The sequence below is a fragment of the Silurus meridionalis genome, chromosome 14, assembly GCF_014805685.1.
Source record: "Silurus meridionalis isolate SWU-2019-XX chromosome 14, ASM1480568v1, whole genome shotgun sequence".
Classification (NCBI taxonomy): Eukaryota; Metazoa; Chordata; class Actinopteri; order Siluriformes; family Siluridae; genus Silurus; species Silurus meridionalis.
Genome location: NC_060897.1, coordinates 19824586 through 19850807, shown reverse-complemented (window position 1 = coordinate 19850807; position 26222 = coordinate 19824586). Strand labels below are relative to the sequence as shown.

Below are 26222 nucleotides of genomic sequence, written 5' to 3'. Positions count from 1 at the left end.
TTCACCACCCCCTCCTGACACCATATTACAGGTGGATTATGGGTAAGTTTGAGGATTTGGAGAGGGCCAAAGAGATTCAGTAACATTTTTTTTTCCTTTTCCCCCCTTGTCCTGAAGGTGGCACATTTCTTTAACGGGAAGCCAAATCCGAACAAACAGGGAATTTTTTTTTTTTTTTTTTTTTTTTTGGGTAACAGAATCCCGACATAGTGCCCCTAATCTGCCCCGTCATCTCGGCCTGCGTTTCACACGGCCATTGTGGCAGGAACGAAATGGAATCCCGCGACTTGAGCCAAAAAGAGATGTGTTTCTGCCTCACAGCAGTCTGATCCACACCTACAGAGCTTTCTAAGCCAAGACCGGCTCGGTGTGTTGTATCGTATCACATCATAACTACTGCTTATTGCCATGGAAAACTCCACTCCATCGGGGGATTTAGCATTTCTTCAGGTTAATTTCTTAGCAAAAGAAAACTCATTGTTACTGTGATAAAATAATTGTATAATAGCAATCGCAATAACACTGATTGGATAACGATAATACTATTACTATTAATAATAATGAGTACCATTTCTCTCTTGTAGTTTCTTTTATTTTTCGTTTCTCCACCCCCACCCCCCAACCTTTTCTCAATATTAAGATTCACAGCTGAAACTTAAAACACCTATTACCATACAGCCATATATTCACAGTCGCCCGGAGCACGTCACTGTGTTTCAGTGCGATCGAATATCGGATTTCTTCGAAAAGCCGCGCAGGCCCGAACAGGACGCATTGGCTTCCAAGAAGAAAAAAAAAAGAACCCCGATTAAAACCGTGAAAACCGAGAAGCGCAGCTTTGTTACTGGACAGAGATCTGAGATAATGACGCAACCTTGATGTCAATCCGAGCCTCGAGTTCCTCGGCGTATATCTTGCGCTGAGGAAGCGCTTAGGAAAGTAGTCAATGTGGAAAAAGATACCAGGCAGTGGACTTAAATGGTCAAATGGAAGTTATGATCGTTCAGCTCAGTATGTAAAAACATAATGATTCTTTATGCCGACATGGATTTTTCTAAAACAGCAGCTCCGGCAGCAGTTTATATGAATTTACTTATTGTAACATGTTCAGATTTAATAGAGATGGAAAAAATACGGATATTTTCGATACGATAAAAATTGTACGAAGTTTTTTGTTGTTGTTGTTTGGAAGGAGTCTCCAGTGTCGAGGTACAGCTCCAGCGGTGAACTGGTTTGGAAACCTTTTAGTTTATGGTTTTTGGGACACATGATGCTCCCTACTAGGTAAAGTGTTGACACACACAAGAACTGGAAAGTTCTGTGGAGTCCAAATGTGACATTTTTGTCTTTAACAGAAAAACATATGTTTGACGGAGAGCAGGAGAGATGATGTTAGCAGACTGCCTCAGACCCACAGTCAAACATGGAGGTTGAAGCTTAATGGTTTGGGGGTTGTTCTGGAACAGGAAAGACTTATTCCAGGTAAAAGGAACCAACATGGCGACTGTTCCATACTTCAACACCATGCAAATCCATCTAGATTGCAGCTCATTGGAGCCGACTTCATCGTACAACTAGCTCTGTAGAGAAAATTTCCATGACCTGCCCAGTCACCTCTTTTAAATCATATTGAACTTCTCTGGTATGAACTGGATCAGAAGGTCAGAAAGAAATCAACTAGTGAAGTTGGCAAGTTTTACCAGAGGAATCGCACAGTATTTTAGCTATAAGTTTGGAGAAGCGTATTGTCCGGATGCTGAGAGTATCTAAAGCTGTTTATCACGATAAGGGAGGATTTTCCAATGCAAATAAATTGGATCATCTGGACATTTATATATTTGTTTTGTCAAAGTAAAAACCATTATTTCGAAGCTTCATAACGTAGTTCGACGCATAGAAACAGAAGAAACATGCATGCGTCCCTCAAAAACTATAAAAGACTAGATGCGAGCTGACATAGATACACTGACCGAGCCATGAAGCTATAGAGATTTTAATACCCTGTATATTACATGCAGCTAGCATAGCGAGAGAAACTAGCCTGGCGCTAACTTCTGAAGCTAGCTGTAACGGCTTCTCGGACCGTATAAGCGATTACGCAAGCGGAAAAAAGAATTTCGAAGTGATTTATACGTTTTTTTCTCTTCTCTTAATTAATTGATTATAATGAATAATCAAACACACAAATATTGAATAAATCCTGTAGTTCTGAGGTGATCCATTAACATGAAAGCAAAGGAGGCTTGAAAATGAGAGTCCAAATGTAGCATGGATTCTCTGAGATCCCGTTTTTTCCCTTTATCACACACACACACACACACACACACACACTAACACTGAGGAATGATTGTCGTGTATTTGACTATTTTGGAGGTCACAAGGTCTCTTCCTGAAGCGGAGTGCCTGCGAGTGGTAAATAGTTCAGATATTCCCAGAGTATTTTTCCTCCAGGGCTAATCTCTCATCTCTCCTTTCATCCCTGCGTGACACACACACACACACACACACACACACACACACACAGAGTGAAATACATCACCTAAGGGAAATACAGCAATTTTAGCTCTTTCCTTCTCTCTCTATCTACCCCCCTACCCCTTCACCCCTCCACCACCCTCTCTTGGCCTCCACTCTGTACTCTTTGGCGTCTTTCTTCTTTCCTTCCTTCCTCTCTCTCTCTCTCTCTCTCTCTCTCTCTCTCTCTCTCTCTCTCTCTCTCTCTCTCTGTGTTAATGGCTCCCCTGTTTGAGAGTAAGGGAGTCTGCCAGCGTTCAGTTCACACAGGAGAGATTCATTATGGCCATGCTAACAGCACACACATATAGACACACACACACACACACACACACACACACACACACACACACACACATCTGATTGATTTCTCCATTTTATACATCTAAAGCTTAAACAATCTGTCCGCCTCTTTCTATGTTTATATCCTTTTCTATTTGTCATCTCTCTTTCCTTTCTTTCTAACTTCTTTGTTCTCTCCTTTTTGTTTCTTTTTTTTTTTTTTTAATGTCCCACTGTTTAGTTTCTGTCTTTTCTCCAATTGATCTGCAAATGTGCTGAATCACAGGGGACCTGTCTGTCTCACCCGTCTGGCTCCTGGAGACTGGGAAATGTGCCATTTAATGACCGCTTACCTTGTGTGTGTGTGTGTGTGTGTGTGTGTGTGTGTGTGTGTGTGTGTGTGTGTGTGTGTATGTGTGTGAGAGAGTGCGTGCATGGTGCCACGGTTGCCGAGCACAGCTTATCGACAACCCCTGTGTGGAGCAGTGTTTACCACTGAGTCGTGGGTGGCAGGAAGTCGCATGCATCTCTCACGACTTGGACACACACACACACACACACACACACAGATACACAGAGTTCAGTGAAATGAACCACATGTACTGAATACCATTTTCCCTGTGTGTGAGAGACACAAGTAGTAAGCCAGACTTTGTTTTTTCTCTCTATCCCCCTTTTTTTAATGAGTGTAACACAAATAAAAACACGGCACAGTGGAATGACTGTGCAGCGGCGTTTTCTTAACGGACAGATGAAAAAAAATAAATAAGAGTTTCTGCTTTTCGTCAGGAAAACGTTTCTCTCTCTCTCTCTCAGATAGCATGCTCCGTTAAAATCCGATTGCGTGAAGCCCATCGTCTGTTAGATAACTTTAGCAGACGCTCAGACTGCGTTTTTGAAGGGACCGGAAACTTCTAGAAAAACTTATATTTCATCTGTATCCTGTGTATCTGTAGTGTCCGAGCGATTTCCACCCAGCATGTTTTATTCCCCTGACACCACACCAAGTAATGTATTTTGTCGTTTATTAGATAAGAAGGCTGCACCACATTTTAGCTATTTACAGTTGTATTTAATGTATTTGCTGTAAATTGTAATTTATATGAATGGCCGCAAAATATGTTGCTAATTTTAAGTAACCGTTTGCAGGAGCTCGTCATGTGCAGGACAAAACAAAATCGTTCGATCGGAAACTTTTAATTTCTCTTAACTTTTTGTTGGTCAAAAACTATTCCTTTGTTGTGAAACTTGTTGTTTTTTTGATGTCAGGAAACTTTTCATAGGTTGAAAAACCTTTTTGTCATTAAAACTTTTTTTTTTTCAGAATTTTTTTTTGTCAGGAAAAACCTTTACAACTTTGTGGGTTTTAAAAAAATGTAGTTTGGCATGAAAGTTTTTTGTCGTAAAACCTTTTTTTTGTAGTTAGTCTTAGTTGTGAAATTTTGTCCGAATATTTTTTTATTTGTCCGGAATCTTTTCATAGGTTGTAAAACTTTGTTGTAAAAATATTGGTTGGTAAACTTGTCATAAAAAATTGTATGTTCAACATGAAACCTTTTAGTGTTTCCTACAATATTTAGTTTGTTGTACAACTTGAAAATTACACTGGAGACTCCTGAAGAAAGGCAAAACAAACTGACTATTAAACATGAAATATAAAGCTGTGCGTGCCGGAACTACTTCCAGAGCTGCTGTTTGAGTAACGAATCGACACATTTTAAAACGTAATTCTTATTTTATTTTCAGGAATCGTGTCCCTGTGTATCTAAAATAAAAACAGGTCAGACCCCAAACTGCAAACTTGTGTTTTGATTGTATTTCTTTGTCTGTCTTTCTTTTCCTTCTTTCTGTTGCTCTTGCTGTTATGATTACAACATTGGGTTTCTGCAAACACAAACAAAAGGAGCCTGGAAGCAGCTACATGGAGCAATTAGGCTGCGGAAGCCACTAATTAAAACCTGCACGCTCGACAGATTGCATCAGGGCCGATTTACTTCGTTTTTGTGCAGCATGCTGTCATTCCCATACTGCCATATTGTACAGAGCATTCCAGACACACACACACACACACACACAAATGTACCCAGGGAACAAACAAAAACCCAAAACTGTGCGCTTGTCCCTGTAGGCTGAAAATCGTTCGCACATACTGAAGCGTTTATACATTATACATGCTTCACGTGCTTACACAAAATGGCCTCTTTTTTTGCACCTCAAGCTTCTTCGTACACGTCTGTATTAGCTGGCATGTTCGTCTCGGACGTGAAACTTTATTTCACTCATTTTCAACAGTCGATCCTTTTTGGCATAGCACTAAAGTTTGGGTTTACACGAGCTACAACTCCTCGAAAAGCCACATCCTTTTCTCCACTGCTAAGGTTCCGGCTGGCGGCGGGTCTGGAACCGTTTTTGCCTCTTTTTTTTTTCCTCACAGCCAGCTGTTCTTGGCTGGTTGAATTCTTTCACTAAAATGTTGCTGATTTGGAAAAGGTGTAAATTGAGGCGGTAACTAGCATTTTAACTGGAATGCCAGTTACTCAAACAGCAGAAATCAAAACAAGGCACATTGGTTTGGAAATCTTATCAATTTACCTCAGAACTTGGGGGTTTTTACTTCAAGTTACAGGATACAGGGGGAAAAAAAACATGAACGGATCCAAATTAGCTAAGAAACTTGCTAGCAGTTATCGAATTAATAAGCGAAATGTTTTTGTATTGTTCTGAAGTGTGTATATAACAACACAACACTATGTTTACTGAGCAGCCATGTTGACCGATGTCATTTGCTTAACTTAAGAACAAGGAAACTTTGCAAGTTCCTGAGGTGAAATTTTAACTTGAGGAGATGTTTGTGTGTTTGTTTGTTTGTTAACCTGTTAGTAAGATGGTGGGACATCTTAGTGAGAAGTTTCAGGTGAACAAATTCTTAGTGGTGAAGTCTTCGCTAAAGTCATGACTAGCTCAATAAGTGTTTGTGGTAGCTAGTTGTTTGCGTTTGCAGCATATAAACCATCAAAAACTAGGAGCTGAACAGAACTGGAGTTATGTATATAACGTAGGATGTAATAATAGTTCAATGATAACCAGTTATTTAGTCGCAAACAAGCTACCCAGTTTGTATAACTTTTGATGTCTTGTGAAGTATCCTGAGGTAACTTTGTCCGTTTTTGAATGCATCAATTGGAGATCAAACATCCATGAGTGTGACGCTCATTTCTCTGAGGTCACATGGTTAACCAGAGTGTATGTTTCTTAGGGAATCCCTCTGTGTGTGTGTGTGTGTGTGAGAGAGAGAGCATAGATAAGAGATCTGCTTCCCTATAAATACACACATTTGGTTTTAGACGTTTTGCTTTAAACCATGGTCCCATTATAATCTTAAAAACAGGGAATTGTGTTGGAAACAGGTGTATTCAAATTGGACTAAGGGTTTGTTTGTTTGTTTGTTTTTTGAGGTTGGTTTATGATCAAATGTTTGTGGACACCTGACCATACATTTTGTTTGTGCTTTTTTTTTGGACCTTTTTCAATCCAGAGTCCAACGCCTTAGCCACTGAGCTTCCATCTGAATGTTTTGGGAAAATTTTCCACTAGATTTTGGCTTGTGCTTATGAAGATCTCATTTAGCCACAAGATCATTAGTAAAGTGATGTCAGTGAGGTATGGAGGCCTTGGGTGCAATCAGTGCTCACATTCATCCCAAAGGTGTTCGATAGCTGAAGATCTCCACTTCAACCCATGTATAGCATATCACGAAGCTGGCTTTGTGCACAAGGGTAATGTCATGTTGGAACAGGTTCGGGTATCCTAGTTCACGGGAAGGGAATATTTCACGCTAAAGCATTTAAAGACATTCTATACAATAATGTGCGCTTTCAACTTTGGGGGAGCAGTTTGCGAAAGAAACACATCTGGCTGGAAAAGTCAGGCGTCATAATACTTTAATTTATATAGTGTGTATGTATGTATATTCACAAACACTGTAGCACAGTAGTGTGGTTTACGGAAGAACAACACACCACAGATTAGCGAGATTAGCTGCAGGTCGTTTCGCCATAACTTCAGGGGCCGGATTCTTCGACACGGATTAAAATTACTCCTAGTCTAAAACAGCCGTCAGCGCCGATCCGTTTTAAATCCTTTTTTAAGTCTACACTTTGGCTTAATTTAGACGACGGATAACTGGTGCGATGCCAAAACCCGAAGGATTAGCAAACGCGGAGAACAAAAGATTTGCCCTTGTGACGTCGCTGCTCAGACATGTGCTTTTGCCACAGCTATAACGTAATTGCCAACTTTCATATTTTCAGGTCCAGACAAGGGCCTTGTGCCAAATATTATATATATATATAAATATATATATTTAAAAAAACAACAACTTTAAAACCACTCCTTCTTTTTTTCCCACAATTTTGTAAAAATTTTATTTAACAGTATTATGGTAGAAAATTGGGACTTGGGTATGTGTCCCAGTGTGAGTAGCTTATTTAAAGAACACTAAATAAAATGTTGCAAAATTCTTGCTAGCTAGCATCATGTAATTTTATACTAGCAAGGGTCAATAAAATGAAATTCTTATCATGTTCTCTAAAACCTTGAACACATCAAGTATTAAAGTCGTGTATGTCATATAAATTTGTTGACACAATCACGTTCAGGGCGAATATCCACTTCAATGTAGTTGGACCTAAAACTAGCAACTTACTTAGTAGCTAGCTACCATAGCTTTTTGTGATATAAGCTACGTGTTTGTTCTAAATATACAGCACAAATTGAAGTCTGTTTTTATTAGCTAACTAGCTACCTGGCTTGTGGTATTACAGAACTAACTTACTACTATAAATGCTGTTTAACACTAGATTAACGTTACTGTTGGATTTTATTAGCTAGGTAGCAAATAGGCTGTGATACTTCTTAATATAAACATGATCTGTTATTATTATTATTTTTTTTTATTTTATATATATATATAGATTGTGGTCTTGTGGTGTATTTATTTAATTGAAAAACAGAGATTTTTTGTAACTAAAGCGTAACACGCCGAAGTGTGTTAAAAAATAAAGAAATACAGTAATCCCCCGATCAAATCTGGCGCCCCGGTTTATCGCGGAATTGCATTTGCCACATAACTAATTAGTTTGGCTGATTTTTCCGGTCTCTTGCAGACATAGACTTATAGGAAATTGTTTTAATGGAGTTTTATGTTTAAATAATGAAATTTATTAATAAAAATATAATTATTAAATTAAGTCAAATGTTAATACAGTACAGTACTGTATACATAAAATAGCATTTTAGGGGTGCCGTCTGTTTATTATGGATTTGGAACTGTAACCACCACGATAAACAGGGAATTACTGTATTATTATTATTATTATTATTGTTATTATTATTATTATTATTATTATTATAACCAAGTTTTATTATAGATAACTGCATTGTTGTATTAATGCATTTTTATTCGAAAATGGAAGGTCTATTGCAAAGGAGCAGAAACTTTGACTGGATTTTCTTTTTTAATAAACTTGGGTTGTGTGTGTGTGTGTGTGTGTGTGTGTATACATGATGTGTGCTTTCTCTGTACATGATAAAGCTCTCTTCTCCTGTCCACTCATCCCCTGCCTGCAATAATTCTTTCCCTTCATTTTTTCCCTCTTCAATCCCGCTGGAATTATCCTCCTTTCCGGAAAGCTCTCAGGCCACTAATTTTAGCTGCTCCTGATTGAGGCCGAGGATCAAATCCACATCCGTCTCAGCCCAAGCATAACACACACAACATGTGTTTTAGTCTGACCACAGACTGATGGCAGGTTAGCACTTACACCAGGCCCTCTGTGTACTTCTTTGTGTGTGCGTGTGTGCGTGCGTGTGTGCGTGCGTGTGTGCGTGCATGTGTGTGTGCGTGTGTGTATATCCATGTACCTGTGTTTGACCTCTTCCAGATTCAGAAACGCTTTACACATGCTGATTAAGGACTTCCGTCCCAAACGCCTAGTCTCTGAATAAACGTTGTGTACTACTACATCCTGCTACACACACACACACACACACACACACACACACACACACACACACACACACTACCCTGTTTACACTGAGATCACCCATTTTTCTTGACATTTTTCATGTATTGTTTTATTTCCATGTCAGTCGAGGTTTTTTCTATAATCCCTGTTCAACACTGTTTCCTCCGAGAGTATCGGAATGTCAAGTCCAATTCTTTGATTTTTGCTCTTTACACTGAAGATGTTTGGGTTTGAGGTACAAAGAAGAAAATAAAAGGATGGACAGAATGTGGAGGGGTAGCTATCGTTTTTTTTTTTTTTAGAGGAATATGAAAGATTGGAACATGTGACTGACAGGAGGTTCTTGTTGCCCAGATGTTCCCTGCTTGGCTATCGTTAATGAAATAATAGAATGTCTGTGCCGTAGGTTTCATCCATCCATCCATCCACCTATTCATCTATATTTCCACCTATCCATCCATCCATCTATCCATGTATCCATCTGTTAACCTAACCTTCCATCCACTCGTTCACCCAGCTGTCCATCCATCCATCCATCCATCCATCCACTCAGCTATCCGTCTACACCTCCCATTCTTTTAAGCATCTGCCCATCCATCCATCGATTAACCTATTCCATACATCCACACATCCACCCAGCTGTCCACCCAAGCACACCCACCCATCAATCCCTCCCTCCATGACTCCACCTATCTGTTCATCGATCCATCCACCCATCCGTTCATCTTTCTTTCCACCCATCTATCAATTAATCCATGCATGCATGCATCCATCCATCCATTTATCCCTCCATCCATCCATCCATCCATCCATCCATCCATTCATCAGTGTCTCCTTCCTCCCACCATCTATCCAACTATCTATCTACATCTAAGCGTCCACCTACCCGTCCATCAATCCATCTATTCATGCATTCTTCCATTACTCCACTTATTTGTTCATCAATCCACCCACCCATTCATTCATCGATCTCACAACCCGTCTTTCAACTAATCCATTTATTCCTCGATCCATCTATTAATCTACCTACACCACCATCCACTTAACATCCATCCACATCCACCCATTCATTCAAGCATCTGCCTACTACTCCATCCACCCAACCATCCATTCATTTATCCATCTATTTATTCATCCACCCAACTATCCAGCCATCCGTCCATCTATCTATCCACCTATTTATTCATTTATTCAGCCATCCATCCGTTTATCCAAAACAAATTTGTTTATTTGGCTTTGTTACACTTGCATCATTTGACCATAGAATCCTTTACACTTTGTAAAAGTTCAAGAAATATTTACTTACTATCAAAAACTTGACTGTACTTCAGTCTTTTATGTGCTGTATCATTTATACTAATGTTTAAATAATAATAAAAAAGCTTCTCTCTTCAAGCGTTTGCGTGCGGTTGCATTCCGCCACAGTTACAGAGTATGACGGGCGTTGATTCCGAGCCGTGATTATAAGAAAATAAATAACATGCCAGTTAATCATAAACATAAGCGCAGAGAACCGCAGGAGAGCTGAGCAACGTTCTCCAAGGTCCTGTAACATATAATCCTGGCCACGCCCACTAATGACCTCATTCAGCATTTATATCCGTTTACTACTGCTTTTTAGAGTTACAGTTTTTATACATGTGCTTATGATCTGTGGCCAGGTGTGTGTGTGTGTGTGTGTGTGTGTGTGTGTGTGTGTGTGTGTGTGTGTGAGTGTAATAGAGAAATAAGTAGGTATGTGTGTGTAATTGTTTGGTAGATGGAGCTTTACATTTAATGAGTTTAATAAGACTTATGAGTGCAATTCACATCTCTCACAGACAGACAGACAGACAGACAGACAGACAGACAGACCGATCGATCGATCTTCTTGCCTCCACTCAGTCACTCTTATTTACTCGTTCTATCCACCACTTTCCTCCTCTCTTTCACTTTCCTCCTGTTCTTCTCTCCTTTCCTCTCCTCCATTTCCTCTCCTCTTCTCCGCTATTCTATTCTCCACTCTCCTCTCCTCTCCTCCCTCCCTCAATTTCATCTCCTCGACTTCCCTCTCCCTCAAATTCCTCTCCTCTATTCTTCTCTCCTCCACTTTTCTCTTCTCCATTCTCTGCTCCATTGTTCTCCTCTTCTCTCCTGCCCTTTCTTCTCCTCCATTATTTTCTCCTGCATGCCCTCTTCTCCACTTTCCTCTCTTCCACTCTCTCTGCTGTCTGACATCCACTCTTCCTCTTTTAAAATCTCTTCTCCTTCACTCTCCTCTCTTTCACTCTCCATCATCTCCTCCACACTTCCTCTGCCTTCATTCCAGCCACACGACCGCTGCCAGCTTCACTCATTCCTGTGTCCCTGAGACACACCAGGTTCTTCTGATTCAGTACACACACACACACACACACACACACACACACACACACACACACACACACACACACACACACCATCCATCATCTTCACTCTGGGACTCTTCCAAATTTCCATTCGTATTTTTAATGGCTTATGGTGGCCAGCTGCAGGATATCTTCCTCCCTCCCTCTCTCTTTCTCTCTCTCTCTCTCTCTCTCTCTCTCTCTCTCTCTCTCTCTCCTTCTTCTCTCACTATGTTTTGTTCTCTGTCTGTCTCTTTGCATAACTGACCGCAGTTTTCTCGATCTCCTTTTCTGACATCCAAACATCCATCATTTCTCTCTCTCTCTCTCTCTCTCTCTCTCTCTCTCTCTCTCTCTCACTCTACTTCATTCATTACATTTATCCATCCATCATTCTTGTTTCTCTTTGTCTCCCACCCCTGTCTTGCGTTTCTGTTTTTTAGTTCATCCCATCATTTTAATTTCTGCCTCTCTTTCCTTCTCTCACTCTTTTAACATTCTGTCTGTCTCATTCTCTCTTTTATTCTTTCAGAATCTCTTTCCATTCATCTCTCCACTTGTCAGTCTGCCTACCCATGTTTCTGCCTGATCATTTCTATCTGTCTGTCTGTCTGTCTGTCTGTCTGTCTGTCTGTAGAGATGAGTCTGTGTATTCTTTTCTTTCTCTTGAGTCATCAGTCATCTCTCTTTAAGAGATGTAAGTCTTGGTTTGTGTTTCTTCCATCTCTCATTTTCTCTCTTGCCCCCTCCCGCCCACCCTTCTTTTCTTTAAATTTATTTTTTTATTTTTTTATTTCCTTGTGTATGTCTGTTTTGTTTGTGAACTCTTCTGTAATTAATGGCGTGTCCCTCAGTGGGGTGAAGGTCTGTTATTAGAGTAAAGTCCGTGTCCGTGGCTCTCCTTCCTGTTTGGACGCAGTGGCTCGTCTCCAGGCGCTCTCTTCTTTCTTCTCTGGCTCCACTTTCTCTCCATCTGGCTGCTGACTTTCTCCGTTATCCCTCTCTCCGTCCATCATGCTGTGGCACCAGGGCAAGATGGCGTCCAGGTGTCTTCCTGCGTTCAAAGCGCACACGTCGTTAATCTCAGTTTTTCGCTATTGTCCGACTTCACACGTGTTTCTCACTCTACGTGACGGTCTGCCACACAGCTGCGTGTCAAACCACTACACAACAAGTGTGTGTGTGTGTGTGTGTGTGTGTGTGTGTGTGTGTGTGTGTGTGTGTGTGTGTGTGTGTGTGTGTGTGTGTGTGTTTGGCGGATGAGGTGAGACCCACTCATCATAATTCTTTCCTCCCTTCTTCCTTCTACTGTGTGATGAGCACAGCCTGAAGTGTTTAACACACACACACACACACACACACCACTGCCATGTCTTCTTTCAGCGTGTCGTCGTGTGTGTAAAATAAATGTTCGATTGTTTAATGTAAAGTAAATTTAATAAAATTATTTTCCTCCCAGCTGCCACCTGATGCTGCCATAACGGCATAACATGAGCGGCCCAATCAGCATCCTTGCTTACACTCGCACTTGAACACCGCTAACTCCTTTCTTTCTTTCTTTCTTTCTTCTTTCTTTCTTTCTTCTTTCTTTCTTTCTTCTTTCTTTCTTTCTTTATTTATTTATTTATTTATTTATTTATTTTGCCAGTCTGACAGTTTTTAAGTCTGTTTATATGCCTTTTCTTTTTTTTTCACATTTTCCATATTTTATTCTTTCTTTACTTTTTGTCTTTCTTTCTTTCTTTCTTTCTTCTTTCTTTCTTTCTTTCTTTCTTTCTTTCTTTCTTTCTTTTCTCTTTACTTTATTAATTTCTTTCTTTCTGCCAGTTTTTCAACATGTTTGCTTTCTTTCTTTCTTTCTTTCTTTCTTTTTTTCTTTCTTTCCTTCTTTTTATCTTTCTATCTTTCTTTAAAATCAGGGACGGAATTCGAGTCAAAGCCGGAGCCAGAGTCAGAACTGGACTGTCAGAGTCAGAGTCAGCACTGCCAAGGGTTTAGCTCGAAAGATTGAAAATAATTTAATTACATATTGAAAGACCAGTAAACCCATAACCAGCTGCTGTGTGTGTGTGTGTGTGTGTGTGTGTGTGTGTGTGTGTGTGTGTGTGTGTGTTTTGCTTAAGCACATTTCCTGTGTTTAGTGTTCTGGGCTAAATGAGGCACTGGTGTGTGTGCACTTTTTCCCCCTTTTCTGGCACACTAACACACACACACACACACACACACACACACACACACACACTCACGGAACTCTTTTCGCCCTGTGACGTAAATATAGAGTGAAAAAATAGGAGAAACAGGAAGTGAGGGAGAGATTGTGCTATTTTTTGACACAATTCATGGTGTTGTTCCTGATATTTTGTTATGAAAGCACCAAAATATACCAGAGAGATGAAAATGGAATGAGAGAGAGAGAGAGAGAGAGAGAGAGAGAGAGAGAGGTAATAAGTAAATAGGGAGGAAGGAAACTTGTGTGCCAGGTTTCTGTACATTTCCTTTCTCTCTTTTGAATCAGACAGGAAATGGGATTCCCTCACTTCCTGTTTTGGAGACGGAGAGAGAGAGTCCCATCCCACCTGAACACTTTTTACTGATTTAAATGGTGTTCCTCTGGCATGGTGCATTATGGGTATTCTTCGTCCCCAAGGTTACTCTAGCGGTTGCTCACCTGTCGCAATGCATTGTGGGGCACAAACATGCAAAATGTCCTGTTCTTGATTGTTCCACTTCTTTAAAGCTGGAGAGGAAATCTATTCTAGATCTTTATGGTTATGTTATAAATATTTGTCGTTGGCGATGGTTTTGTAGAAGTGCATTTTGTCACGAACGGGGTGTGTTTTAGGACCCAGCGTGAGAATGTGCTTAATGAGAAATTTTTTTTTAAATGTGACCAAACTTTTGACCATAAACACATTTTTGGTTTTACTATTCACTGGAAATGTTCTGCCCCTTTGCTACCCTGCTCTTGCAGTGCCTTATGGAGAATATACTCAGGCTCTCGCAGCGCATTGTGGGTGTGGCTACTCGATCCGTACCAGAAAACAGATAACTCTATTTGTGCTGCGTGTGTATTTATATCAAGAAAAAAGAACTCCAACAATACAGTATTATAAATACCCGAAACTGCTGTAAATCAGTTTGACACACTCCAGACGCATTTCTGCACATGAAAAGCACAAATAGTTTTTCCTGGTGCGAATCGAGTAGCCACACTGGGACTCCTGCAGTGCATTTTGGGGAATATACGTTATAGGAAGAAGACCAGATACACTTGAACTCTGGCATTTGGGACGGAGCCACGCTCTGCCTCAGAACAATATTTGTGTGTGCTGTTTACTCAGCTGGGCCTTTTATGATAAGGCGCGCACGCACACACACACACATACACACACACAGATTAGTGTAGAGGGGCAATTTTGTCAAATGGTCAGTATTGGAACTATTTATAGGTGTGTGTGTGTGTGTGTGTGTGTGTGTGTGTGTGTGTGTGTGCGCACGTCTTATCTGTTCTCTGTTATCAGTCTTGAACATCAGCACCATATAAGCACGGGACCCACCTTCTGACTCTGATACACCGAGGCAGGACTGATGATGAAGTGAGAGATTATTGGAGGTAAAGAAGGACAGAAAGCGATGGATAGTAATATGTACAGGAATAAACCCAGAAAGAGAAAAACCCCTGGAAAAAGGTGTTTGTGCTAGACTCGACGTCTTTACAGGATATGTGGGCGGGGCCACAACGAACATCGGTCACCGATTGGTCACACACAGACGCACGCAGGTTTTCCTGATAACGTTTGTGGTCAGCCAACGTTTCATTCTTTTGTGCGTGTGAGAGAGATGGAGGGAAATCGGAGGAGAAAGAATGAACCGGAACAAGAGGCGGAGATAAGGATGAGCGAGAGACGACAAAGACAGGAGGAAGAAATGATGAAGAGCTGAGGGAGACAGACAAGTGATAGAAAGAAAGGTTTGAAGATAGGGAGACATACTGATAAGGATGAATAGATTGAGAAAGAGAAAAGAGTAAGGGTAATTGTCAATGCAAACACACACACACACACACACACACGCACACACACAACACGGCAACAAATGCTCTTCCGTGCAGAGGAATGTTAATTTTTTGTTTATTTATTTTGTTCTGCTTCTTTCTTTCTTTTTTCTTTTTTTCTTTCTTTCTTTCTTTACAACACACACACACACACACACACACAGGGTCTCTGTCTCTGCATTCCTTTTGGTCTCTGCCACAGGAAGTGTCCCCACAAAAGCTCCAATTAGTGCTTTGTGTGTGTGTGTGTGTGTGTGTGTGTGTGTGTGTGTGTGTGTGTGTGTGCAAAGAGAGAGATCTGACAAAAGGGAGATCTCTGGTTCTTTTCTTCCAGTTTAATAACTACTTCGATTTTCTTTTTGCTCTCTTTCTCTCTCTCTCACACATATACACACACACACACACACACACACACACACACACACACACACACAGAGTGTGTGTGTTTGTATGCTTAAGAACAAAACCACAGGTGGTTAAGGAACCATGGGAAGAGCTGTTGGCAGTACAGGAACCCCCTGCAGAAAACACACACATGCACGCAAGCACACACACACACACACACACACACTCTGTGCATTTGGGTAAACAGGAAGTTATAGTGTTAAGTGAAGCCGTTGGGAAACAGCAGTCAGCTGTCAGTCAACAGTGTTTTTTGTCTCTGTGTGTGTGTGTGTGTGTGTGTGTGTGTGTGTGTGTGTGTGTGTGTGTGCGTGCGTGCGTGCGTGCGTGAGTGTGTACGTGTGCGAGCAAGTGAGTGAGGACTGTCGGGTTATCTGATGCAGCAGAACAATGATCCCATATCTCCATCATCATTATCTTTCACACACACAACTCGCTCTTCCGCTGATAAGTGTGTGTGTGTGTGTGTGTGTGTGTGTGTGTGTGTGTGTCAGAGCCACTGATCCTTGAGATAGAAAATCGTCGTATCAGCACTTCCATACAACCTCGGCTTTCCTGAGACTCCACCTGATGTACAAGTCCATATACACTGGTCGGACCATAATCCTCCATATTCCCATGATGCACTGCGACGATCTCTGTGTACATGTGCAAAATAACTTACTTGGTCATAAATGTGTGGTAAAATGTGTGTGAAAACTTATCAGGTGTGTCCATATGTAGGTGGTTTCTGAACATCCTGTTCCACATTTAGTCTCCATTTGCCGTTATAATAAACTTCACTCCTCTGGGAAGATGTTCCACTAGATTCGATGGTGATTTGTGCAGCGTTCATATTCATCTGTTTAATAGGGTTGAGTTCGTAACTCTATAGCAGGAGATCTTCCAGTCCAACCTATGTAAAGCATATCTTCATGGAGCTGGCATTTTGCACAGAATCACTGTCCTGGTGGAACAGGTTTGGGTCTTCTAGTTCAGAAAAAAGACATCCTATACAATTGCTTGTGGTTCAAATAAGTCACTTATGACCATATAGTGCCGTATCAGAAGTCCTGCCATGCTGGGGAATTTGAGATCATGTGTTTGTAGCACAAGTTATCTAGCTAGAAAGTGTTTCTACAGCACTACATACCTGCAATCATCACTGAGGAAACCTATAGCAAACTATTTCTAATGTTGCCGGGGCTCCGGATCAGTCAGTTGTGCACCAAAAATGCTTGCAAACTATATAACAAACAGATGCACTATTGGCTTGAACCTTGTTTATAATGTTGAGGAGTTCCAATCTTATAAGGCAGTGGTCCCCAACCCCCTGGGTCAATTGGTACCGGGCCGCACAGAAAGAATTGATAACTTACATTATTTATTTTTGATTTATTATTTGATTCTGATGTTTTATTTTGGAAAATTACCGGATTCTCTCCGCCACATCTGTCTATGACTCACTCTTAATGCATGTCATGATGCCTCGGTCACATGTCTTACCTCCATTCGCTACCTTCTTAAAGGGGCTGCTCCGGCCAATAACACATGATACATTACCGCTAAATTGAAACCCCCAAGCGAGCAACATAACCAAAAAACAACACAGTGGATTCACATTTATCATAATATTTAGAAAATACCAGTTTTTATGACGGTCATATCATTTTATTTTGTTTTATTTATCCGCCACACCGACATTACCGACATTAATCCGGTCCATGGCGCAAAAATGTTGGCGACTGCTGTTATAAGGTACTTTCTAAAGGTCCAGAAGTAGCACTTTGATGGTGCTGGGATTTAAACACATGACCTTCTGATCAGATGTCCAACATCTTAAATCATCTCTAAGCTTGTGTTTAGTAATATTCCTTTGTGTTTGTCTGGGTAAAGGTGTTGACACGTGAGCCTGCAGGTAAATTTGATCCATAGGAAACCATCCCCTCATTTTTTGACAGTGAAGCGTCGAGTAGAAGTTACTTTTGTTTAATAGAAACGAAAGCAATAAAAGCATGATGAAATGGAAAAACACGAAGTGAGTATGGGTCGGGGTTCTCCGCAACCGTGGTTTGTTTTGACTCACAATACACGTTTGACAGGAGGGTGTTTTAAAAAAACAAAAAAGAACACGGTACGACTATGTTTAGTAATGTTTTTGTGCATTCTTAGTGGATTGTTTGCACGTGTGTGAGAAAATTTTGATCATAGTACATATCATAGTACTTAAGAAGTACAACACGTGTGTAAGGAGCAAATTTATCATTTGGGGGACATTGGGTTGGTTTTCATAAAGAAAAGACTGCCTGCATGTGAGAGAACTCTAACTGTTAGTGTGTGGTGTGTATACATGGGTCTGTGTGAGTTTGCATGTGTGTGTTTTCTTTGTGAGGACCGACAATGCTTATAATAATAGGAATGTCGGATTATTTGGATTTTTGAGGACGTGGGTCCTCATAAACTGATACACTCAGAAAGTTTGTGTTTTAGAGAAATCACCAGATCACTTTATTCAGCTCAGCGGGAAATTCAAAAGACGGGAAAGAGCCTGATTTTTACTTTGGGCAAACCGCCATCACATGATTTGAGGACATTTGGTTGGTCCTCATAAAAATAAAAATAAACTGTTTGCAGGTGCATCTGTGAGGCCTAGATATCCCCATATTATATGAAAATGTGTTTTATAAAAGAGAGTTCATCTAAAGAAGAAAAATACTGTGTGTACTGTGTATGTGAGAGAGAGAGAAAAAACAAATGTCCCATAATAATAGGCTTATTTTCATATTGACATTTGGTAAGTCCTCAAAAAAAAAAAACTGTTTGTTTGTAAGGACCATATATTCTTATAATAATATGAATAGTTGATATTTTGACTTATTGGGACCATTTGGTTGATTTCTCTTAAAGACAAAAAAGGTGTGTGCGTGTTTGTGAGACAGAGAGTAAGCGAACCAAATGTCCCCATAATAAAAGGAATGCATGATAATTTAACATATTGGGGACATTTGGTTGGTCCTCATAAAATAAAGGTAGGTGTGTGTGTGTGTGCGCATGTTTTATTGGGTGTATTTGGGCCAAAGGGAATTACCTCCATCCGGAGTGGTTATACAATCAGAGGTGTGGCTCTCTGACAGTCAGATGTGTTACAGAGAGACAGAGAAGGAATGTGTCTCTCTGTAAACTAAACTTCAAGTGCAGTATTATCCTCGAGTTTGCAATCCGGCTCGAGTTAAACTCCAGGATCTTCATCATCGAAACCTAAATGTATTTTCTAGACTTGTATAAAAGTTTTATTCGAAAAACTTTAGCATTTTTATGGCAAAAGAATTCTTTGTCCAAGACCTCAGCATGAATGACCTGTCACTTGATATGGAAAAATACCGACTGCAAACATCAGTTAAACCCATCACCATTTAAAACCACAGGGATCAGATATAATGCAAGTATATCATTTTTGCTCAGTATATCAGTCCACTAAATGGACCAAATTTTGTAGACACCTGACCACAAGATTGATATGAACATCTAATTCCTCGTTTCGTCCCCATTTGCTGATCTAATAATCTATTATAACCTGTTAATAATCTATTATAATCTATTATAGAAACTGTTACCACAAACTTGAAGGCACACAATTATACATATCGTGAGATGCACTAGGACGAAATTTTCCCCTCATTTGAATGTTGAAGATTCAAATGTGTTCCAGTATAACGATGCCTCTGTTCAGAAAAGCCAGCTCCATAAAGATATGCTTTACATAAGTTGGCGTGAAAGATCTCCTGCTATAGAGCTCTGACCCTCAAATCTCCACAAAATCCAGTGGAACAAAATCAGTGTAGTTTCATCCATTGCTAGAAATTCAAAGCACTTTTGTAAGTCGCTCTGGACAAGGGCGTCTGCTTAATGCCGCAAATGTACATGTAAACATCTTCCCAGAAGATTGGAGGTCACTATAACAGCAAATGCGGACTGGGATGTTCAAAAAGCACATGAATTTGGATCTGTCAATCTTTCATTTTTCTCTCTCTCTCTCTCTCTCTCTCTCTCTCTCTCTCTCTCTCTCTCTCTCTCTCTCGTTCCGGGAGCCGTGTAGTGTACACAGCGAGCGGATGCTGCCTGGTGCTTACAGTAAAAAGGGAAGCTGAAATAGATCAGGACATGGTGTAGCGTTTCAGGATTGTTATCCAAGGTCAGGCGTATGTAAGCAGACCCCCTTCCTGTAAAACACAGGAAGTGACTGGAATAGACCGGCAGGCTGATGTCTCAAACCTGACTATCGTCTAACACGGTGCAGTTTACACGCCTGTTGCAATTTGTATTTTTTTTCCCCCCAGCTCTTTTTACCCTTTGACAGTGTTTTCTTTTTTCAATAGCAATGAACGGCAGTTCCATTTTGTTTTTAAGTTTAAGTTCCACAAATGCTTAAATTTGAGTAATGATAGAGAGATCTAGAAACAAGAAAATAAGTAGATAAATAGATTATTGAAAATTATTTAATATAGGCAACCTAGGATGTTCTATTTATCTATCTAATCTACTTTCTTAATTACTTAAGTTTAGTGCATTCTAGCCATTCAGACTTTTTGTATTATCCTCTGTACTGAAATTTACATCTTAAAGGCCAAGCTCCAACTACACTAGAAGCTTTTTTTGCACACCTGATCATAAGATTTTTGAACATTCCATTCCACATTGAGTCCCGATTTGTTTTTAGAATAACCTCCACTCTTCTGAGTATATTTTGTGGATGTCAGGACCTTCCGTTTGCAGGTCGGCGGCCATCTTGCCGTTTTTGATCGCACCACCTGGTATTTAAGGACAACAAATACATTACCTCTGTGGCAGATTATCTCACCAGCGCTTTGAGTCCCTCAGATTATTCTTGCCACCCTGTCTGCTCTGGTTCCTCTTCCCTACTCCTGATCCTGTTCCTAGATTCTGATTCTGCCTGCCCCTTATTGTTCTGTTTTGCTGGCTTAAAAGCCTGTATCTTTATTCTCAGTTTGCATCCTACATTTGGGTCCTTCCATTTACTGTTTCTGACAGAATAATCTGGCCAAAACATGGACCCAGCAGATGCACCAAAGCGTTGGAGTTGCCCTGCCTCAAACTGGCAAGTCAAGGACACAACCGAGGCCGTGGATATTTTGAACCTTAGTCCCCAGCAGAGAACTGAGTATTTTAGGGTACGTCCTGCCCAATCTATGGCACACCAATTGGTCTTTTGATAACCTTTTAAGATGGCTATTCCTCTGGCACCTGAGCCCTGCTGTCTAAGCTCAGCCTTCCTGCCTGGCTGGGGGTATTGCCCAGCTTTCCCGAACTCCCAAGATCACTGCACCACTGCACGGCTGAGCCTTGTGGCTACGTTATTCCGCCCCCGGGTTTCTCCAAGGTGTTTGCTTGGCCCCTGGGTTTCGCTGATATCGTGGTCTTTGCAGAGGGTGCTTCTTCACCTCATCACGTCGGCCAGAAACCTGGGTGCCAACCAAAGACCTGCCCCTGGAGGTCACTCCAAGGTGTTCCAAGTCCCGCTGTGTCCGCTGCTGGTACTCGACCTTCTTCGTGCTCCGGCTCGAGGATGTTCGTACATGTCTAGTAATTGGTTCTTAGTTCCAACCCTGTCTCGGAACCCTGTTCTGCCCTCCCTGCCCGATTACCGTTTTGGACTCTGGACTGTTTTTGCTTTCGTGTTTTTGCTTTGCCTTATTTTGCCCTTTTCGGCGTGCCTGATTTCTGGATTATTTAGTCAAGTTGTGTTTTTCTGCCTTGCCCTCAATCCTCCATGTTTGGATTACTGAACTCTTCCATGGAACTGTTCACTTAGTTACTCCCCGGTCATTCATTAAAGACTGTATTTTTAATTCTGCTTGCGTCCTGCATTTGGGTACTCCTTCCAGTCACTTTTCTGACAGTAGAGATTTGTGGAGATACATTCAACCACAAGGCTGGTAGTGATGTAGGTGAGGTGAGGAGGCCTAGGGTGCATTTAGCGTAACATTTACATTCATCCCAAATTTGTTTAATAGGGTTCGAACTCTATAGCACGAGATCTTTCACTCCAACCCATGTAAAGCATATCTTCATAAAGCTGGCTTTGTGTACAGGGCTAGTAGTGTCATGCTGGAACAGGTTTATGTATCCTAGTTCAAGTGAAGGGATTATTTTCTGCTAGAGCATCCAAAGACATTCTATACAATTGTGTGCCTCAAAGTTTGTGGGAACATTTTGGGCAAGAAGCACATATGGCTGGAAAAGTCTCGTGTCAATATTGTTGCTACTTTTGTGAACTGTACATGCGATTTGCATATCCGGACGTCCTGAATTTTTATGTAAGCTGAACGGGGGAACACGTCTTCCTGTTACTGTTTATCCGTTGCTGTTTTTTTCCTCTGTCTAATGTTAAGACAGCAACCTGAAATGAAATACCAGAGGTCGCCTTCTCTCTCCAATTCTGACTCTTGTCTGTTGTCTCAGGTTGCATGAAAAGTCATACTGGTGTGTCACAAACTGTGGCAGTTCGTGGACACCTTATACATAATAAAAGAAAGGAGAGAGAGAGAGAGAGAGAGAGAGAAGTATAAATCTGTCTGACTGGCAGGGCTCAATTAGACAACAGCTGCTTCAGCACGCCCAGCTAGCCTTTCTGTGAAACCTTGTAAATCTTTCACACACACACACACACACACACACACACACACACACACACACACAAACCTCTGCATTACACAAACACTGTATAAAGATAAAGCACATGATTATATCAATGATGTCAGAGACCTGAATATTTTTCCGACATGAACATGTGTGAAAAGACGCTTTCTATCCCCCTCTGTCTCTCTCTCTCTTTCTCATTTTTTTCTCTATCCCTCTTTTTCCCTCTCCCTCCCCTCTCTTTCTTGCTCTTGCTCTGTTTCAACACATCCCTCTCAACTTCCTTCCTGTTTCGAATTGAATCTTAATACCTGCCTGTCATCCCCCCCCCCTTCCCCCTCTGTTCTCTCTTTCTCTCTCTCTCTCTCTCTCTCTCTCTCTCTCTCTCTCCCCCTTTTTTGCTGCTGTATACATACTCATTACCTGAGCAGGAGGAGGTGGAAGTGCACTCTTTCATTTAGGGGATTTACAGTTATCTTCACAAAGCGCCTTAAAGCAGCCTGTACAGATACAGACAGGAAGGGGAGAGGAGGAGACAATGTGTGGACGATGTGTGTCCCGATCGAAGTGGACACTCCGTTATAAGCAAGACGAAAGACAACGCAAGCGAGTTGTTTCCATGGTTACGGCGGATCGAGAGTGTTGCTTTAGAGCTGCTGATTGGGTGGGCGTTAGATGCATCTCGATTAAATTAAATGAATAAATAAATTAAGAGCCTTTTTTATGGTGTGTGTGTGTGTGTGTGTGTGTGTGTGTGTGTGTGTGTGTGTGTGTGTGTTTGAGAGAATGGCCTCTAGTTAACCCCAGAGGGGGATCTCTATAAATGAGTTAAGGCTGCTGTAAATGTCTTAACCACACACACACACACACACACACACGGTTTGGCACATGGGTGCATACGGGTCGTGCTTGATCATAAGGTCGATAACTACTGTGTGTGTGTGCCTGCGTGTGTGTGTGCGTGTGTGAGAGAGAGAGTAAGAGATATGTATATAATAGTTGGCACTAATAACAAGTTTCTATGGTGACATAAACACAGCACCCAGGCCGAGTGTGTGTGTGTGTGTGTGTGTGTGTGTGTGTGTGTGTGTGTGTGTGTGTGTGTGAGAGAGTTGCGTGTGTATGATTTTTTTTTCCCTTCCTCTCCACCTTAAGTCTCCACACACCCACAGTTACTAAATTACAGTGTTTTGTATATTGGCAGACAGGTGAGTGTGTGTGTGTGTGTGTCTCCATCTCCTCTTCACAATGCCGCTGTAAACTGACCCATTGCGCTAAAAGCACGTCTGTTGCCGGGCACCGGGATCCGGTTGTCCTCGGCAACAGACAGCGACCTCGACTACCTGCATTTTGTTTAAAAAAATGTGTTTAAAGGGGGGTGGGGTTTCTATGTTGATGTAGGTGGGGTTTGTTGATAGGTGGGTGGAGCCTGCAGTAGTCAGCAGCAGTACTGTTAATTACTATTTACGGTTCGGTGCTGTTTTTCCTTCATCCTCCTCTCTTTCTTTATTTGGTTGTTGGAACAGCTTTGCCGAAAATGACTAGTCCTAGACACACACGCACACACACACTTGATAGTATGTGTGTATCTGGCACAAGCCGAATGTTTTGGTTTCATGCTGCAGAGGAAGCGGATGTGTTTCTGGATCTCTCAATGAGTCAGTTTCATCACTCACCACATTGTGTGTGTGTGTGTGTGTGTGTGTGTGTGTTGGATGGCACACTGAGTTCATGCCGTGCTTGTTTTGAGCAAGATCTCGTATCCTGTTGTTTAATCTGGACACTACCACTGCCAGAAGAGGTGTGTTTATGTGTGTGTGTTAATGTGTGGTTGCAAGTCCATTGTCAGGCCCAAATCTCCCACTATGAACTGGAAACACACGAGCATCTGAGTTTATCCGGACCCTGTCTCCATTTCGCAGCAGTGTATCGACACCTTTAAAGAAAAATGTTGATGTTCCTCTGCGGTTTTCATCCTCGTGTGTTTCTCCTGTGGCAGGACCAACCTACCTGTGATCGGTGGAAATGTAGAAATAATTGTATAGAAAGCGGTCAATACCTTCCCATGTAAAGCACATCTCCACATTTAGTCTCAGTTTACTGTTCTAATACCTCCACTCTTCTGGGAAGATGTTCGAATAGATTTCGGGGAGATCATGTGCTCATGCAGAATTAAACATGTTTGGAACATTTTCATGCTCCACCATCCAAAGACTTTCTTGTTTGGGAACAATGGTACCTCAGAACTCCGGGAATCCCACTCGTGTTAGAACAGGATCTCCATGACCGATTCCATCCTGGTCTCTAATGGACATTTCTTTTTGATTATACTCCCAACATTATCGCGAGAAGGACTGAAATTCAGCAGTGTTCTGGCTTCCGAGATGTTCCTCCTACAATAATAATTTATCTTTCCCACACTGTAGTTTCACATCTAAACATTCTGAGGGAAAATTACATGAAAACGTCCTAAAACCGTGTGTCTTCAAGCTTGCGGGAGCAGTTGGAGATCAGGTCAGGTGTTGAAATGATTTTGGCCATATAGTGTGTATATTACAAACATGGAGGCCATATCGTCATGTCTTTTTTTTATACTGTTAGTTCTTTTACTGTTATTTTCATCCTTCCTTACTCCTTTCCTTTCTTCCTTTTGTTCCCTTCCTCAGTTCCTTCTGTACTACTTGACTTCCTTCCTTCCTTAATTACTTAATTCCTTCCTTTATATTTCCCCTCCTTCCTTTCTCTGCTTCTTTCATGCCTTTTTCTTGAGTTTCTTCCGCCCTTCATTCCTTACTTATTTTACTTACTTTCTTCCATCCCTTCTTAGTTCATTCTGTACTTCCATCTGTATCTCCGTAATTCCCTTATTTACATACATGCCTACTGTTTTACTCCATTTCTTCTTTTCTACTTTCCTTTTTTCCTTCCATCCTTACTGACTTAATTCATTCCTTTCTTCCCTTCTTCTTTACTTTTGCTTCCTTTCTTCCTTCTTTCCTTATGTCCAGTCCCGATGTCATGGCGTACTTGCACACACTCTGTTTTAGTACACACGCACACACAAACACGCGCACACACACACACACACACACACACACACACACACAGGTGCTGAGGTTTACAGACCCTACCAGCTGGTCTTGTAGTTCACCTCAGACATGCTGCTAAAACTCAGCAGGCCAGCTGTGTGTGTGTGTGTGTGTGTGTGTGTGTGTGTTGGGGAGGGGGGGTAATTTTATTTAACCTGTACAGTGCGTGCGTGCGTGCGTGCGTGCGTGTGTGTGTGTTAAAAAGAGATGTGGAATGAGTGTGTGTTTTCCTTCTAAGCAGATGGAGTGTTAGAATTAGTCCACTCAGTTCAGCTGATGTAACACACAGAGTTTGTGTGTGTGTGTGTGTGTGTGTGTGTGTGTGTGTGTGAGAGAGAGAGAGAGAGAGAGATAGACAAAGACCTGCTCACATGGAGCAGCAATGATTTCCTCTTCACTTCCTGGAGTTGTTTTTATTGCCGGCTGATGCAGAGCGACCTTTGACCTTTCCCTGTGATACGAGCGTTATGTCTACTCTATAGGCGACATAAACACTGAACAATGGATCTGTTAATCACGAAACTCTCTCTCTCCCTCTGTCTGTCTCTTAGGCTCTAATGCGTCCCGGCCGTTTAGATCGGATCGTGTACGTTCCTCTCCCTGACGCGGCGACCAGGAGAGAGATCTTCAGCCTGCAGTTCCGTAAAATGCCCGTGCATCCCAGCGTGCACCTGGAGGACCTCGTGACCCGCACGGAACGCTACTCAGGAGCGGAGGTCAGGGGTCATGGAGGCTGTGGGCGGGGCTTTAACCTTTCTGTACATTGTACAAATTCAGAGTTGTTGGTGCAGGAGGACAGAGTGATAAACACACACACTCACTCACACACACACACACACACACACACACACAC

The 26222-nt window shown here is 41.5% G+C and overlaps 1 protein-coding gene across 1 annotated transcript in view; it reads left to right on the top strand.

Annotated features, from left to right (window-relative positions):
- Positions 1-26222, top strand: part of spata5 (spermatogenesis associated 5) — a 77782-nt gene that overhangs the window by 35360 nt on the left and 16200 nt on the right. The window contains 1 exon segment of the mRNA XM_046865803.1: positions 25921-26085. Within this exon segment, the coding sequence (XP_046721759.1) occupies positions 25921-26085 (165 nt within the window).